The sequence below is a fragment of the Anolis carolinensis genome, chromosome 4, assembly GCF_035594765.1.
Source record: "Anolis carolinensis isolate JA03-04 chromosome 4, rAnoCar3.1.pri, whole genome shotgun sequence".
Classification (NCBI taxonomy): Eukaryota; Metazoa; Chordata; class Lepidosauria; order Squamata; family Dactyloidae; genus Anolis; species Anolis carolinensis.
The window spans coordinates 205,365,177-205,383,228 of NC_085844.1; the positions used below are offsets into that span (position 1 = coordinate 205,365,177).

At 38.1% G+C, this 18,052-nt stretch overlaps 1 protein-coding gene across 1 annotated transcript in view; it reads left to right on the forward strand.

Annotated features, from left to right (window-relative positions):
- rap1a (RAP1A, member of RAS oncogene family) overlaps nt 1-18,052 on the forward strand; it is a 123,888-nt gene that overhangs the window by 86,018 nt on the left and 19,818 nt on the right. Inside the window, exons 3-4 of the mRNA XM_062978656.1 lie at nt 9,600-9,683; nt 17,599-17,667. Of these exons, the coding sequence (XP_062834726.1) occupies nt 9,627-9,683; nt 17,599-17,667 (126 nt within the window). The 5' untranslated portion in view covers nt 9,600-9,626. The remainder of the gene's footprint in view (nt 1-9,599; nt 9,684-17,598; nt 17,668-18,052) is intronic.

Below are 18,052 nucleotides of genomic sequence, written 5' to 3' on the forward strand. Positions count from 1 at the left end.
TGTTCTTGTTGGGTGTTGCAGGAACTAAGTAATGAACTTCGTTCCATAGATAACCCCATACTAATATCACCCAACTAGACCAGGAGAGAAAATTGTAGTTGAATGTCCAAGAATCATCTGCCTTTCCTCAGCACCAGTCAGAAGGAGGGAAGTCCAGGCTAGTGGAATTCAAGAAAATGAGTAAGTGCTGTGAAGCTTCTTAGTCCAGGCCTTTGACAGTTTTGCCTGGTTACTGTAGATAGACCTGAGCATTCTGCATTTGCTTCTATAATGCAGTTTGTAATTTCTGCCAGATGTTTTATGGTAGAAAACTTTGTATCTGATTAAACATTTCAACATCCTGGTCATGCAATGGTGTCCTGGTAATAATAACCCACAAAGAGATTATTGGGATGAATGCAGAACACTCAACCTCTCCTGTTCAGGGATGTCTTAACAGTGATTCTTGAAGGAAAGAAGTAGATAGAGGAGGTTGAGGGCTCTGCACCCACTCCAGTGGTAGGGCGTTTAAGAAAGAGGGTTAAGTTATGCTTTGCATGTCATCATTGAGCAAAACCAGAGAGAAAGATTTAAAGCTTTGGAAAATGATATCAGAGCAGCAGAGGATAAGATTAGCTCATACACTACACTGAGCCTTTACTCACTCACCCACTTCTGCCCATCTAAACACTTGTGCCACTTGCCAAGACTGCAATCCCTGCAAGCCAACGTTTTGCTGTCTCACTCCCAAAAATCCCCAGTTGAATCCAAAGGCACCTTAAATAAGCACACTCATTCTCCACCTTTCTTCAAGGCTGAAATCTAAAAAAATAAAAAAAACCCAATGATCACCTCAGAAAGATAAACACTAGCATAGAGTTGTTGGGGATCGATTTCCACACTAACACTATTCATGTGCCCCCTTGAGTTAGTAGCCATTTATGTTTGCAGTTCTTATAGATGATATTTAGAAATTTACATAGCAACATTTAGATTTTAACCTTTATTAGTGATCAAATGTGGCAATTGAGGTGGGGAATAGAAATGGTCAGGTATAAATTACAGTAAATGTCATTCATTAAAATCCATATCTGTTAACAGAGTTGTTAAAAACCTGCTTTGAGAAATCTGTCTCGTTTTTCCTGACAATAAAACTAGATTAAAAGATACATGACACAATTTCTCAGTAGCCAAGAACGGGCCTCCTAACTTCCCGGTCCCTAGTCCTATATCCTGTACACCACAATGTCAGACTGTACAGATGTCTATTCAGAATATTCCTTTTGCAAGCCATTATTTCAAGAAGAACCAATGTGGTCATTGTTCAGAACTTCAGTGCTCTTTCCATTGCTGCCAGCCAGCAGAGTAATTGCCAGAACAGTTGACTCAAATGCCTGCACAAGTAGAGGATTGTTATCCTCCTCATGACCTACTAACTAAATGACACACATACTACAACATCAGTGAAACACTTGAGTGATTGCATTTGTGGCCATTATCATTCTGCACATATTTTTTGTGCAATTAGAAGGAATTGCTGCCACAAATATATTACGTTTGGCCTATTAGATTATGATATGTGTGTTGCCTAATCAAGTGCCAAGTATTTTTGAGGGGAAAGAATCCTTGTTCTGGAAAGGCATGAAAGTATCAGGATAGAGGTCAATGCCACTTAAAAACATATTTGTTATTATTGCACAGGATTCCTTGAGATTGTAGAGCAGCTATTCAGGCTTAGGATGGAATTCACCATCAGTGACAAAAAGGATTTATTGCAGGTGATCTGACTAGTCTGTGGATTTTAGAAACATACTGATTATAGTGGAGAGCATTGAAACACAAATCTCCCCACTGTCTGAAAGACCTATCTTCCCATATGCTCCTGGCTGAACTTTACCATTTGTGAAGGATAACTTTCTCATGGCACTGTCACCATCACCATCATGCTTGGTGAGAACATGAGATAAAACCTTCTCAATGGTTGCTCCCAAGTTGAGGAACACCCTTCCATGGGAGATCTAGCAGTGCTTGGCTCTATTTCCACAGGAAGACCTTTTATTTAGGCAGGCATTTAGTTTGTTGCAACAGATAGATCTTGGGTGCTAGACAACCCAGAATAGGGGTTGGGAATAGGGATTCAGCCTGTGTTTCATGGGGTTACACTCCCCCTGAAAATACAGATTTGCAGTCTGGGAGTACTCCTGGATTCGGCTCTAAATCTGGAGACCCATGTATCAGCAGGGACCAGGAGTGCTTTTGCACAGTTAAAGCTAGTGTGCCAATTGCACCCATTCCTGGAGAAATCAAATCTGGCTACAGAGGTATATTCCTTGGTTACATCCTGGTTGGATTACTGTAATGTGCTGTACATGGGTGTACTGAAGTATGAATTTTTGTTTACAGATGATATGTTAAATTGTGTGTATTTGTTTTGCAAGGGTAAGTATTATTGCATGAAGGGGGTAGCCATCTCAGCATTCTGAAGTTGGTTGCCATGGAGATGTAGGTGGAGCCAACTGCCGTTTAGCAGAAGAGAGAGCAGAATTTGAAAAGAAACTCAGTCTGTGATCTGAGAGTCACAGGGAAGAGACTGGTTCCAGGTTAGGGAAACCAGGGAAACTCAGATCTCTAGTTGTGTCATATTAAGCAAGTCAAGTGACTTGTTTGTGTTTATTGGTAGAATCTGAGTGGTAAAAGGAAGCAATTCCCATTAGATCCGAAGTGTTCAGTTAATAGCATCAGTTAAAAGAATAGGAAAACGTTTAAACTGCTCAAGGAAAGGAGGAAGTCTTTTGAGAGTGGATTCATCATATGTTATTGTTGCAACTGTTGAAGAAAGTGTATCTCTAAGTAAGAAGTAACCTTGAAACCACTAAGCTCTGTGCCTGAATAAACTTGTTATTGTTCTTTCAACATCCAAGCTTCTGTTGCATATATTCTAAACCAAGTTACGCTACCATCTAAAGTGAAGAAGAAGAAAGGGAAAAAAAGTAAAAGGTCTCCTCCCTGAGTCTTTGGTGGTCGCGCATTGCTGAAATTGGAGGCACCTCCTTGCCAATTGGTGCCGCCATGTTACAAATTGGTGGCAGTGGGTGGATAAAAAGATTCCCCCTGCCTGAAAGAGCCTTAGTCATTCTTAGTCCTTTACAAATTGGTGGCAGTCTTTACAATGGGGCTGCCTTTGAAAAGTGCTTAAAAACTTCCATTGGTCCGAAGAGCAGCAGCCAACTGGGTCTTGCTACAGGGAGCATACAATTCCTCTGTTGCATCAGCTCCACTGGCGAGCAAGCAAAATTCAAAGTGCTGGTTTTGACCTACAAAGCCTTATATGGCTCCGGTCCAGGTTATCTAAAGGACCGTATCTCTTTCTATGAACCTCAAAGACATCTACGATCTACTGGGGAGAGCCTTCTCCCTATCCCACCACCCGCTCAAGTGTGCTTGATGGGAACATGAGAAAGGCCCTTTTCGATGGCTGCTCCCAGGCTGTGTAACTCCCTCCAAAGAGAAACCAAGATGGTTCCATCTCTTCTGGCCTTCCTCAAGCAAGTCAAGACCTTTCTTCTGCCTACGGGATTTTGGGGAAGGATAAGGGGTGGCTCTGGGAAGGGTGAGTGGGATTGGGGGGATATGAGTTTAAAAGGCCATTTTAGTGCAATTTGCTGTATTTTAATTCTGTTTTTACAACACTGTTACTATTTAATTGTGTTTTTTTTTAAATTTTGTATTGCTCTTTTAAACTGTCTAGTGTACATAGATGTAGTCCTCATGGAAGAAAGGCGGGATATAAAAAAGATTATGATCATAATAATAACAACATGTGGATCTTTGAATGGTGAGTGTTATGTTTTTGAGCAAGAATGGTGTAGTAGTGTGGGTGTAATTTATGATTCTGGAGACCAGGGTTTGAATCCCTGCTCAGCGCCTGCTGGATGACTCCGGGCAAGTCTCACTCTCTTGGTCTCATAGGAAGGAAAAAGCAAACTTCCTCTGAATCAATATTGCCATAAAAACTGAGCGTTAGAATCCCCCTCATGTCGCCATAAGTCGGAAATGACTTGAAGGCAGGCAACAACACATTGTTTTTCTATTTTATCACACTCTATATGTTTTTTAAACTGTTTTGAACTTTGTGTTTAAAATAGAACTGCAGTTTAGTGCATTCTGAAATTTTGTATGAATACTTTTAAAATTTTACTTTGTTTTTAAATGGTTGTGAGCTGCCTTGAATCCTATTCTGGGAGGAAAGCAGGATGTTAAATCAGTAAAAACACTCACACATCCCTTAATGTATTTTATACTACTTGGGGTGTATATGTTTCTGCATGTGGTATATTATCTAACTTAAACTCATTTATCTTTCTTCAATGTGAAGGGCTTTATCTTCGAGGGTACCCTTTCCTATATGGCTACCATGAAGCGTGCAAAACCTTAATGAAAACCAATTCCAAAGAAGGAAAAACAGAGAATCACAAGTAACTTGCCTAAATAACCGAGTGAAAGATAGTGCTCAATAAAAATCTGAAGGCAGATGATTTAGCCTCATGTACTCAATTATATCCCATTTTGGTTACTGTAACACACTTTATGTGAACTTATCCTTGAAGAAATTTCAGAAATATCAGCTGACTCAAAGAGCTGTAGCTAGATTACTAACTGGGACTGCATCCAGGGAGAATAAAACTATCTTGTCACATATAACAGCTCCACTTGTAACAACAGTCTGTTTCTATGCACAATCCAAAGTGCTGGCTGTGGCTTTCAAGCTCTATAGAACCCAGGTCAAAACTTCCTATATAATTCTGAGATCTTTAGGAGAAGCACTTCTCTTGAACTTGCCACTCTTACAACCGTGTTTGGTAAGAACATAAGAGATAACTTTTTGGTGGCTGGCCCCATATTCTTAGAAAGATTAGATTCCCCCTCCCTCCTGGCCTTTCTCTTCTGTGAATACACATGCACCCCAGGTTTATAACTTTAATTCTGACACTACTGCGACTAAACATGGTTACATAGATGTTTTCAACCATTTATATTCTATACAGAAAAGTCTGGAATGATGCTAGGTGTGTGAAGATTTCAGGGGTCAATTTTGCATGAGTTCTCATGTCCCCAGTGCAGCTAAAGCAATAAGATAACAACTGATATGTCTACAGCTGCACATAGGAAAGCTCCAGTAGTTATTCCTTTCTTGCTTATTGTAAAAGGAATGCCCATTCTACATTGCACAGGGTACTTTAGCCACTCATGTCCTATTACTCATACATAAAATCCAGGTATCAATTCCTGGCATCTTCAGGTAGTGCTGGAAAAACCTCTGCCTAGAACCCACCCTTTTACTAATAATACCTTTCTCACCTTTTTTACAGAGATGTTTTCCACAAGTAGTGAAAGATATCTCTTCGACATAGCACATAACCTTTGTGTCTTTTATTGAGTATTTTTTTTTAAAAAAAATACTGATTACTGCAAGGTAATCAGAGCCTCAATTTTCAAATATGAATAGGCATCTAAGATTCTGTTGTGAGGGGGAAATTGGGCTAAATCCTTAGAACATTAATTATTCTTAACATGTTGTTCATTTATGGGAAACTTTGGCAGGGACCTTTTTGTCTGTGTTGTGGACTACACAGACCCATTTTCATCCTAAATCAGGGGTCCTAAAACCTATGGTCCTTCAAACAGTTCGGGGGGCGGGGACGGACTATAGTTTGAAAAAAACATGAACTGATTCCTATGCATACTGTACATGTCTTATTTGTAGTACAACAAAATATTTAAAATGAAGAACAATTTTAACCAATATAAATTTGCCAGTCTTTCAATGGGAAATGTGGGCCTGCTTTTGGTTGCTGAGATAGTCAGGTTAATTAGAATTCTTGTTGTTTTGTGCATTGAAGTCATTTCAGACTTAGGGCAACCCTAAGTCTGAAGTTTAGGGCTGAGGCCTGGGTAAATCATGTTGGAGGGCCGCATCTAGCCCGCAGAGCTTAGTTTGGGGACCCCTGACCTAAATGCAACCAGAATGGATATTAGCAATCCACCTTCATTTTAATTCTAGTTCTTTCATCTGATTTGTGGGCATGTTGGAGACATTGCTCTTCCACTTGGCATTTAAGAGCATTTCTCACCTATTTGTTAGAAATATATAGAGTGAGGACGTGGGCTCAGTTTGGGTTTGGAGCTACAAAAAGAGGCTCAAAGTGCATGCTATCTTCATGCTTTTCCTACTGTAATCTTTGCCCCTTGGTATTGACAATCCTAAAGTGAATGGGCCAAAGGTCTGATTCAGTGTAGGACAGTTTTCTGTTTTCCTGTGTGTGGTTGATAAGCAACACTATTCACACTGATAGTAATAGAAGCTGTTTCACATAAGCTGATAACAGTTCTCATTGAAGCATAATATTATAATGGTCAGCAGTGATTTTCTGTACATGTGTGTTCTTTTCTATCTTACAAAGGCACTGCATCCATCCACCCCCCCCCCCCCCCCCAACATATCTTCCTCTTGGGCGCATTAACAAAGGTAGGGGTCATAGTGGAAGCTCATGAAACTTGTGGCAGCTGCTGGGATTGAGATTTCTTCAAAAGAACCAGGTTGCTTTTGCTTTTCTGAATCCTTACTTGGGAGCATGCTATTTTAGGGAGGGCTGTAAAGATGATTAGCAAGTGATGTAATGGCTTGGCCAAGCTGTGTTGTTGGGACAGCGAATACTGGTGTATAATGTAAACGCTATTTAAATGTTTATCCTTGGTTTTGTCATTTTCCTTATTTGTCGAGTAATCTTGAAGAGAATGAAAGGTTTTTCTGGTGCAGCTCAGTGACTAGAGAGATTTCCATAAAAAGGCACAGCCGTTGCTTTGAGGAGCACAAAGGTTTCTGAGTTGGCAATGGCAAGTGAGGTCTGACCTTTTACAGCAAGAAAATATTGACCTAAATCATTCTCTGTTGTGGATGGGAAAGTAATCTTGGTCTTCTCACCACTATAATTTTCTTGCTTAATTGCACATACTTCTGTGCAATTGACTGTGAAAAAATGACTTGCATAAGCAGCTATTAATATGTCTGAGGGTAGGATTTTTAAGAAGAGCCTTCTTGGCTAGGGTTTACCTCTAGCTGCCCTGTAGGTCAGTGCTACAAGGCTTCACCCATGTGGATTGTGTTTTTGTACCATTTGGCATCAAATAATAAAATAATGTAATATTTAATTTTTAGGTGCTATCTCGTAATTATATTAGAGACTCTTAAAATCATTAAAGTACATCCTGATTTAGAAGGAGCTTCTAAACCAGGGGCTTTTAAAGGAACACATGCAAATGAGATTTTTAAAAACCCTTAATGTTTTAAGCAAGTTTACTATTTTGTATTGGGCCACATTCATAGTACTCTGGGCCGTGGGTTGGACCATGTGCTTGTGCAGCTATCAGTCTGATTCATTGAACAGTGCAAACGTTTGCCAGTTTGTACAGAAGTAAGACTGTCCAAATTCAATGGAGTTTTCTCCCAGATGAGCATTTTCAATCCTTCAGCCTAACTCATATTTTCCCCAATCTTGGTTTAACCCTATAATTGTTTTTCAATGACATGAAAAGAGTTGATTAATAGTATACTTTGGGGTTATTTCATGGATGTGGAAGCCTATTATCTCTTATAAGAAAGGAGCATAGTGTTGTAGGGATGCACAAAATAGAGGCGAGTGAATACTGTGGGGTACAGAGAAAGGGAATAACATTTTTTAGATATGAATCAATGGGGGCGAGGAGCTAAACAAGGTTACAAAGGCCTTTAGGTGGTGGTGGGAGATATGCTGGCATGTTGTGCAGATTAAAAAGGAACATGGATTAAAAGGTCAGAGAAATGGATCTTGAAGAGATGCATAGGGAGGACAGGGGAGTGATCTTGACACTGATGGAAAGGGAGAAAAAGGTGTTGGTGTGTTGTATGTTGAGAATGTAATGGATGAACATGATTTGGGCAGATAGATTGGTTGCTGTCTTGGTTGAGTGTGAGAGAGAGACAGACTAGGTAGTTTTATTTGATGACTATCCATTAGTAGAACTAGCTTGGAATTTTTGTTTTTCTTTGTGTAAAAAAAGTTTTGTAAAATCACCTTTAGCTCAGTCTTGAGGATGGTGAAACTATGTTCTAATGGTGAATAATTATAATTATAATAAAAACAATGTTGAAACACAGGAAACCCAGTATTTCACCACACATATGAAATGTGATCTTTAAATGTATGAACATTAGCACTACGGGAATAAGGAGACAATTAAATGAGATGATGTGTTTGGGAAGGAAATTGTATCTTTTTAAAAGAAATCTGAATTTTAATTCCCCCTTCTATGTGTTTATTTTCTTCTATTTGGTTCTGACAAAGAAGCTATATGTTCATACCCTGACTGAATGGGTTGAACCGTAAGTTGTTTATCTGTCTTGTATTAGTGTATTTACCTATGTGAAAAGTAATAAAGTGGTTGGAACAAAGATTTGTATCATACCAAGTAATCACATGCAGCTGTTTAAAAGCTTGTAACCTAGTTGTTCAAAATGCATAAGCAGGGAATTTATGTAATGAATTACTTTACAATACATACTTTTCTGGTAGAGTTTTCCTCTGTGTGCTTGTGTTTTAGTTTTATGAGTTTTTGAATAATATTTGTGTTAGAGTTGCATGTAAATAACCTTTCTTCCAAAGAAAATATATCAAGTAAAATAACGTTGTTAAGTGAAATTTTTGTTTATTGTCTACAGTGTATGTTCCCATTAGTTCAGTATTGTATGAGGCTATGTTTTAATAGGTTTGGTATTTCTAATGTTTCATTCTGTTCTGGAGAAAGAAAAATAAATAAGTCAGCTTGATGTATTTGATTCCTAGTTAGAAGTCCCCAAAACAACTTTTTGCATATGACCTGCTTGTTTGTGTACCCACAATTTCACAATTCTAATGGGCAGCCTGTAATGGTTAATCATGAACTGTTTATGTGCAAAGTTCCTCTTCCCACAAATTCTTTATCTATTGTGAAGAACTCAAATAATTGTTTGGAATAGTTGGTAAAGTAGACTTCTTCCCCTTCTCTCTGATTTGTTGTTGACATATACTCAGTAAAAGATTCTGGAGACATTCTACTGTTTACCTTGCATTTTGTAGATAGGCACATACAGGTAGAGAAGGATCAGTTAGAGCACAATTCCACTCTTTCCCTGCTAAAGCTGTATTTGATTCTAAAACTGTATACTGCAGACTTGCTGATGCAGGATGACTCTGAAATTCTGTGTTTCCCCGTCCTCCCAATGTTGGTGTTTCCCAAAGAAAGCTTCCATCAATACAGAGGAGAAGGTGGAAGCTGAGAAGACTTTGTAAAAAGTAGCTTCTTTGTTAAAATCTTTGCTACCCAAGTATGTTTGCAATGGATACGTAGAATAGGCAAATCACATCTGCATGACAGGGAATTGGACTTTGGTCCATGTGATCTCTTCCAATTCTATTGTTCTATCATTCTAATACACCATTACATGTGAATCCAGAGATAAATGCAATATCCAGAGGCTCCTTGTATGCTATATAATATTTAATATTGAGAAAGTGTAATTCACACTATTTTCTTCTCTTTTTCAGATTGTCAGTATTTCTATAGACCACATCATGCGTGAGTACAAGCTAGTGGTCCTTGGATCAGGCGGCGTGGGGAAGTCTGCCTTGGTGAGCATAATAATAACAGTGACGCTTTAAAAACCTTATATAGTCTTGTCAGTAAGGAAAGTTTGGAAGTAACAACTGGCTGTTGTTGCTATAATAATTAATAGGTAAAAGATAGCTGCAATCACTCAGGAAAATGTTTTAGTACAACTTGAGGATTATGTAGGAGAAGGCAGGTGAATTAAATGTTGTGGGATTAAGAGTTTAGGGAGTAAATTGCCTTCAAATTCTGCAGGCAGTTTAACATCCCTAAATTACTATTTTCCTTCTTCTGTATGTTTGGTTGTTTATTTCTGGCAACACATGCACTTTCTACCACAGCTTAGTGCACAAATGGAAAATATTATTGGCTTCCATAACGTACTAGCAATACTAGGGATGGTGTTTTAATGATAAAGATAACTAGGGCACAAGAAGGAAGGATTGAGATCTGTGATGGCATCTTTCTTGGCAGTTGGTTCGTGTTTATTTTGGCTTCTTTTGATTTCATGATACATTGCATAAACAAATTATAATTAACTGCCCGTCTGGAAGATTCTGGAGTGGTTGTGATAAGTTTCTATTGGAAACCTTTTTCTTTGCTTGTAGTTGTAATTGCAGTCATAAAACTTGTAAGATACTCTTGCTAGAACTTTTGTTACTAAAAGTGGTTGTCCATGGCATGGTGCCAGTTTGTGAGCTATCAGCTGCTGGTCCACGGAAAGTTTTCCAGGAAACTATGCTAACATGATAATGACATGGCACAAATATGGTACTAGGCCCTGGCACATTGCGGCGGCGGGAGGGGGGATGAGTGGAATGCCAGTCCATTGCATCAAATAGCTCAGGAACCACTGCTCTGACTGAGCTGTTTGAGCTGAATTGGTTAGACATTTAAAAATAAGTTATTTTAGAACCTAGAAAACATCTGTGGCTATTTTAAATTGTAAACCTTGAATAGCTGTTCCTTCCTGCTTACTGTTTTCCTGTTTTAAGTGACAGACATCTAGTCTTCAATAAAATGAGATGTGTGGTGTTGGTCTTTGAAGGCAATGAATTCTAAGATTGACAGTTCGCCATTCACTGTGGTGCTGAAATAGACATATAGACTAAAAACTACAAGGGCAGGATGCGCCCATTTTTCATGCTTGTCCACATAATGCTAAACAATAATAAAACCAGAAGCAGTGGTGAGGGAGGTATCTCATGCCCAAAAGTATACAAATGTCTTCCACAAAAGTCTTTGTGTTATGCTGATGTAGCTAGTAAACTCAAAGCCTGTTTGATCATTTCATAATGTTAGATTTGGACTGCCTGGGTGGACTCAAACCAAGAACTCTCTTCACCTTTATAGGACTGATAGTGACCTTTCACAGTAATAAGTTGATGAATGGAAGGAGTTTTAAATCCGTACAATACTTTACTCAGCTGCACAAATAGCACTAGTGAAACAAAAATGTAGCCCTTGACAATCTCCCTGTGGCTCTTTGAGATTGTGTCTCACTTCCTCCTTTCTTATGATGTAAGGTGATGGAAGATTTTTTAAGTATTTTTGTAGTTTATTCCTATTCTTATTGAAGGTTTTATATAAATTTATGAAGGGGAAATAAGTAAACCTGGTTTTGTGTCTATGAAAAGACCAGAGACGGAAGTTGACCTTTTAGACTGGTATACCCCATATAGCAAATATAATGGAACAAAGGTGCTTTTGAAACCAACAACAATAGTCTGAGGCTCTGGTCCTATTCATGCTGTTTTCAAAACAAAATAAAAGTACAATTTAATGTGAAAGATTCTATATATACAAAGTTTTGCTGGGCCACCTATTCCTCAGTTGTCAAAAAATAATCAAGCACATGAGAGGTGATTAATATTTTGTATTTTATAACACATTTATTATGCTTTAACATTTTTCTTCATTGTATGTAACCCTGAGTAAGCTGGTAATGGGGTGGCTTGAAAATAGTATTAATAAAATAAATACAGGCAATTTCAAAAAGGGGTACAAAATAGTGGTGCTATAGGGCATTTTTCAGAGGAAGGAACAAACAGGCAACTTCTGGATATTCCATGCCTAAGAAAACCCTAATAAATTCCAAGGGGTCACTATGAGTCAACAAGCAACTTGAAGGTGCAATACAAACAGGGAGAAAGATGTCTGCATTGATTAAAAAACATGCACAGAGAGTGTGAGGCTACTAGAAGGCCAATGGAAAATCGTGGTTGGGAGCCAATGGCAGAGCGAGTGACTGTGGGCAACCTGTGCCCCTTCAGATATCAATGCTTGCGCTAAAGGACCATAGGCAATAATGGAGGGTCCAGTTTGAGCAATGTATATTATTATTATATTTATTTATACCCCACTTTATCTTTCCCAAAGAGGACTCAAAATGTAGAAGACTGCACTTTGCCTGCTCTTTATATAAGTGAATGTGCCTGTGATGACATGACTCAAGATATGACAACTGGCATCAAATTATATGCAAGACCTTAAGCTCTATTTTTTGGTCATGTCAGTCTTATAAACCAACAGTTTACAACGAGGAAGGGACAGTGGTTAAGACTTTTGGTGTGGAATGAAGCCATCCAATGCGTCTTAAGCATGTAACTTGCCCAAAATGGACTATGGCTTATTGATATGTTGGAATGGTTTTAATTGGTAGATGTAGTTGACACCTGGTGCTTGGATTTGGGGTACCAATTTGGTGTCAGTTTTGTATAAAACTTCATCATGCTGACAGTGGTTCTTCAATTCATCTTCCAGTGATATAAAAGCAATCATTTGCCAATGGGACTCTCCTCCTTTTGAGATAATAGAGTATTCAGAAATATGATATCGGTATCACAGTTTAAATTTTCTCCAAATACCCACGGGGCAATGGAGATTAACATAGCTAGCAAAATAACAGCCAGTTAAATAAAGTACAAATTCTGTCAAGCATGGCTTTTATTACCAGTGTGTTATTTTCTCAGTGGAACACCATAAAAAGTCATGTGTAAGAATTTTGTACAATTACACTTTTCATTTTCCCATAGAGGCATTCATAGCTTTCTGTTTCTGGATTATTCTTACTCCCGTTTTGATAGAAAAGTAAAGCTAGAGAATTGTTGATAGTATATGATGCACGGGTTCATGAAGTCTTCTGTTTTATATACTGAAAAAGCATCAACAGTAGTCAAAAGAACAAATTAGAGGTTGAAAGTGTAGAACATGGCTGTAATTTAGATCTATTGAAATAGCAGAACATCCCAATACAACTTGTTGAATAGCAAGAGATTTCTGTAGATAGCAAGAAAAATGTGATTTCTGACCTGAGGATTCCATAATGTGTATGCCACCATTATTTATAAAGGCAAAGATAAAGGTTTTCCCCTGACATTAAGTCCAGTCGAGTCCGACTCTGGGAGTTGGTGCTCATCTCCATTTCTAAGCCAAAGAGCCAGCGTTGTCCATAGACACCTCCAAGGTCATGTGGCTGGCATGACTGCATGGAGCGCCGTTACCTTTCCACTGGAGCGGTACCTATTGATCTACTCACATTTATATGTTTTCGAACTGCTAGGTTGGCAGAAGCTAGAGCTGACAGCGGGAGCTCACTCCGCTCCCCAGATTTGAACTGCTGACCTTTCAGTCTGCAAATTCAGCAGCTCGGTAGTTTAAACAAATATACGTATATGTGCCTGTTCATTCCTTCATTTACTGAATTCCTTTCTGTCAGATTTGAGATTGTTAAATCCTCAGGGAGGGAGCTGACTTCTTTTTATGCTCTGTAAAATACAGTATGTATTGATGGCAATATATAAATAATAATTACTTGGTGGTTTGCCTACAGATGTTCATATTATGGGAATTTAATCCTTAAAGCATTACATTATGATTTTTGTTCCTGAGTTATAAGTGTTATTTCCTAATTGGTTCTATCATAAAAACAGTTTATTAAATTGCAAAAACATTATTGCGGGACATCCTGCAGCACATTTCACTATAGTTTTTCAATTAATATCTCCTAGAGTCTCAACCAATTCAACGTGGTTTGTGGCAACTACAAAAACAAAGTTTCTTTAAAAGTAAGCACCACACAATTAAACATGAAATAACACTTTCAAACCAGGAATACAATTTTTTTTTTCAAATTTTGTTACATACTGTTACTAGTCTGTATACCTTTTGTGATTTGCTTTTCACTGGTCTCTGAAAGCCTTCTACAACTGATAAATTACATGTTCTGTCTCAAAGGATACGTGAAATACAGAATGTTCCAAGCCAATAAAAAATGTACCTGGATTTAATTTATTTATACTCTTAATTTGCAAGCATGAAAAGAGGGCTCTCTCAGCATTGATACTTACAGTAACTACTCCCTGTGTCTAAAACATAGCCAACCCTCTGTAGGTTTTAAACTATTTACAAATGGTTGCGTGGCCATATGAGATTTTCTTGTACAGTAGAGTCTCACTTATCCAACATAAACGGGCCGGCAGAATGTTGGATAAGTGAATATGTTGGATAAGAAGGAGGCATTAAGGAAAAGCCTATTAAACATCAAATTAGGTTATGATTTTACAAATGAAGCACAAAAACATCATGTTAGACAACAAATTTGGCAGAAAAAGTAGTTCAATATGTAGTAATGCTATGTAGTAATTACTGTATTTATTGATTTAGCACCAAAATATCACGATATATTGAAAACATTGACTACAAAAATGCGTTGGATAATCCAGAATGTTGGATAAGCGAGTGTTGGATAAGTGAGACTCTACTGTATTAACAAAGAATAAACTCACAATGTTTCTGTAGCAATAAATGACTATGCTTCAGTTATAGCAAATTTGCCTCCATTCTGTATGTTCATCTAATGGCCTATATCAACACTTTTATGCTTCTTTGCAAGTTCAGTGTACTGTGTGTAAGTTGGAGGGAGGGAGGGAGGGAGGGAGGAGAGAATATTTTGTATTAAAAAGTGATTATATTGAGTACTCATTGTAGTGACATGACTGCAGATGCCTTGATCTTTTTCTAAGAGACAGTATAGGTAATGCTAGGGTGAAAAAATGAATTTCAAGTGGGGACTTTCTTCCATCCCTCCCTCCTTCGATTGCAAGAAGAAATTCTTGAACATGAAAGCTAGAATATTTTCACCCTTGTTAGGAAATCATTGGAGCATTCAGCTTTTCCCCAAATACAATGATGCCTTTTGCAGATAGCTTTCCTTTCAAAATCTGAAACCACTTATTAGGAGCGATTGTGCTTGTGTTTCTTGTCATCATGAGAAAAATCCCAGCTTTGACCCTGAACAAAATGGGGCTGTTGTTTAAAGGGTGCCTATGATTTCTAAGAGCTGGTAGCACAAAGCGGTTTGCATGAGCTATTATTGAAAATACTGTGCTATATTTAAAGGGGAAATGGTTTATACCTGCCCATTCATCTTTTTTTAAAGGAACAGGAGGAGATATTTCTTGAGAGCTTGTGTGGACTATTCTGTCAAGAGAATAAAGGTTTTCCCCTGAAATTAAGTCTAATCATGTCCAACTCTGGGGGTTGGTGCACACCTCCATTTCTAAGCCGAAGAGCCAACATTGTCCATAGACACTTCCATGGTCATGTGGCCGGCATGACTGCATAGAGTGCCTTTACCTTCCTGCCGGAGCAGTACCTATTGATCTACTCACATTTGCATGTTTTCGAACTGCTAGGTTGGCAGAAGGTGTGGCTAACAGCGGGAGCTCACCCCGCTCCCTAGATTTGAACCGTTGACCTTTCCATCAGCAAATTCAGCAGCTCAGTGCTTTAGCCACTGCACCGCCAGGGCTCCTCAGTAAAAGATACAAATATAAAAAAATCTTCCTTTCACTACTTGGGGAAAACATTTCTGTAAAAAAAGTGAGAAAGATATTACTAGCAAAAGGGAGGGTTCCAGTCAGAGGTTTTTCCAGCACTACCTGAAGATGTCAGGAATTGGAACTTGGATATTGTGTATGAATAATAGGACATGAGTGGCTAAAGTATCCTGTCCGATGTAGAATAGGCATTCCTTCTACAGCAAGCCAAAAAAGAGTTACTGCTGCAGCTTTCCTATATACAGCTGCAGCTATATCTGTTGTTATCTTATTGCTTTAGCTGCACATTAATGTGTATTTTATACATGGTAAATTTATGAAAATTTATGAAAATGTTTTTGAAAATACAGTAGAGTCTCACTTATCCAACACTCGCTTATCCAACGTTCTGGATTATCCAACGCATTTTTGTAGTCAATGTTTTCAATATATCGTGATATTTTGGAGCTAAATTCGTAAATACAGTAATTACTACATAGCATTACTGTGTATTCAACTACTTTTTCTGTCAAATTTGTTGTATAACATGATGTTTTGGTGCTTAATTTGTAAAATCATAACCTAATTTGATGTTTAATAGGCTTTTCCTTAATGCCTCCTTATTATCCAACATATTCGCTTATCCAACATTCTGCCGGCCCGTTTAGCTTGGATAAGTGAGACTCTACTGTATTGTCAACTTACATCAGTATGCATATCCTATGCATTTCCACTTCCTTTTCTAGTTTCATACTTTTAAAATCCAATAAAATATATTTCGAGAGAGAGAGAGTTAACTGCTTTGCATGTATCCAAAGTAGAGTTAAAAGGTTAAATAAGCATGGCTTCGAAAATGAACAGAAATCTTCCTGGGATTTCTGCCTGCTTTATTTAGAGATGGCATTGTTCCAAGGGTCATACCGGAGGATTTGCCATGAACAAAAGGGATCACGAGAGGTAACCAAGTGATATCATAAGCTAATATTGTATCTGAATGTGAGGACACTTAAGGATAGGAGGATATTAGCTAACCCTAGTTACCCGTGTGGGTTGTTTGAATAGGGTGGTGGCTCTGAAGGTCAGGAAGGCACTTGGATTATTCAGAATTTCTATTGTTTGCCAGCTCACATGCAGGAATCTCCTAGTAATTCAGTTAAGATAGCTAATAGCTTTAGCTAATTCAAGTAGATCAGGTGCTAGCCAGCCACACCAACTATAGAGCTTCTTTAATGCCAGCTTCCTTGTTCAGCTTCCAGAACAGTAAAACATATTTGACAAGGCGGTAATGTAATGCCAACAAAATATGTGTGTACAAAAGTCACAATGATTGAGCTTTTTGTAAGACTTAACAGTTAAATGAAGTGTTGTCGAAGGCTTTCATGGCCGGGATCACAGGGTTGTTGTATGTCTTTCGGGCTAATTAAAGTGATTAACTACACACATTCACACTGACCTCTCTCACCCTAGACTTTCCACAGATATATATTAACCTCTTTGCTTAGTTTTCTCCATACCTCACAACCTCTGAGGATGCCTGCCATAGATGTGGGCGAAACGTCAGGAGAGAATGCTTCTGGAACATGGCCACACAGCCCGAAAGACATACAACAACCCAGTTAAATGAAGATTTGGAAAATGTGCTTTATACTATACCTCAGAATCTCCATAAAACCTTTCTAAGGATCTTTGATTCTACATTACATCTGAGACCATTGCCCCATTTGGAATAAAATTTTAACAGGCTACAAGTACAGACAGATCTGATATTTCATTTTATATTGTGAATTATTAAGTCTTGTTTCTCAACAAGAGCACACTAGTTTTCATAAGGCAGCCAACTGAACCCATAAGCCATATCTCCCCCTTTCTCTTCCTCATGTTGGCATGGGGAATGAAAACTATGACAGTTCCTCCTTTTTGCTATAAGAATTTCAGGGTTCAACTATGTTGTGTTAAATATGTAAACAAGTATCTTAAGTGTCACTAACATGACTTGCAAACGGGTTTAAGGGACTCACACAAAGGCTTTGTGTCTCGCAGATGTATTATGTAATTAGCCTGTTAAATAACACCAGTTGTAAGCGATTGGCTGACTGTGTTTCTTTGTTTTTCTTTTCAGACTGTACAGTTTGTTCAGGGAATTTTTGTCGAAAAATATGACCCCACAATAGAAGACTCATACAGAAAGGTAAAGTATGGGGTGATATTTTCTTCACCCACTCCCAAGTCAAGAACTTTGAAATGGGCTTTTCAAGTTTATGGACATCCACATGCAATACATGACCGACACCAATCCCAATGATGTGTCATTATTTATTACATTATAATAAATAATAAATAATATAATAAATAATAAATAAATAAGTTATATTTGTTAACCACTTTTCCTTCTGTAAACTGAGGATATTATATGTGGCTCCTCATTTTAATTCCATAACTACCCTTAGAGACAGAGAGAAAATGAAAGCTAGACATTACCTCTTCCCCATCATTTGTTATCCTACTGATTGGATCTGTAGGTACTTGTAACCACTCAATAAACAATGACATGAGGAGTCATCAAGTCTTTTTTG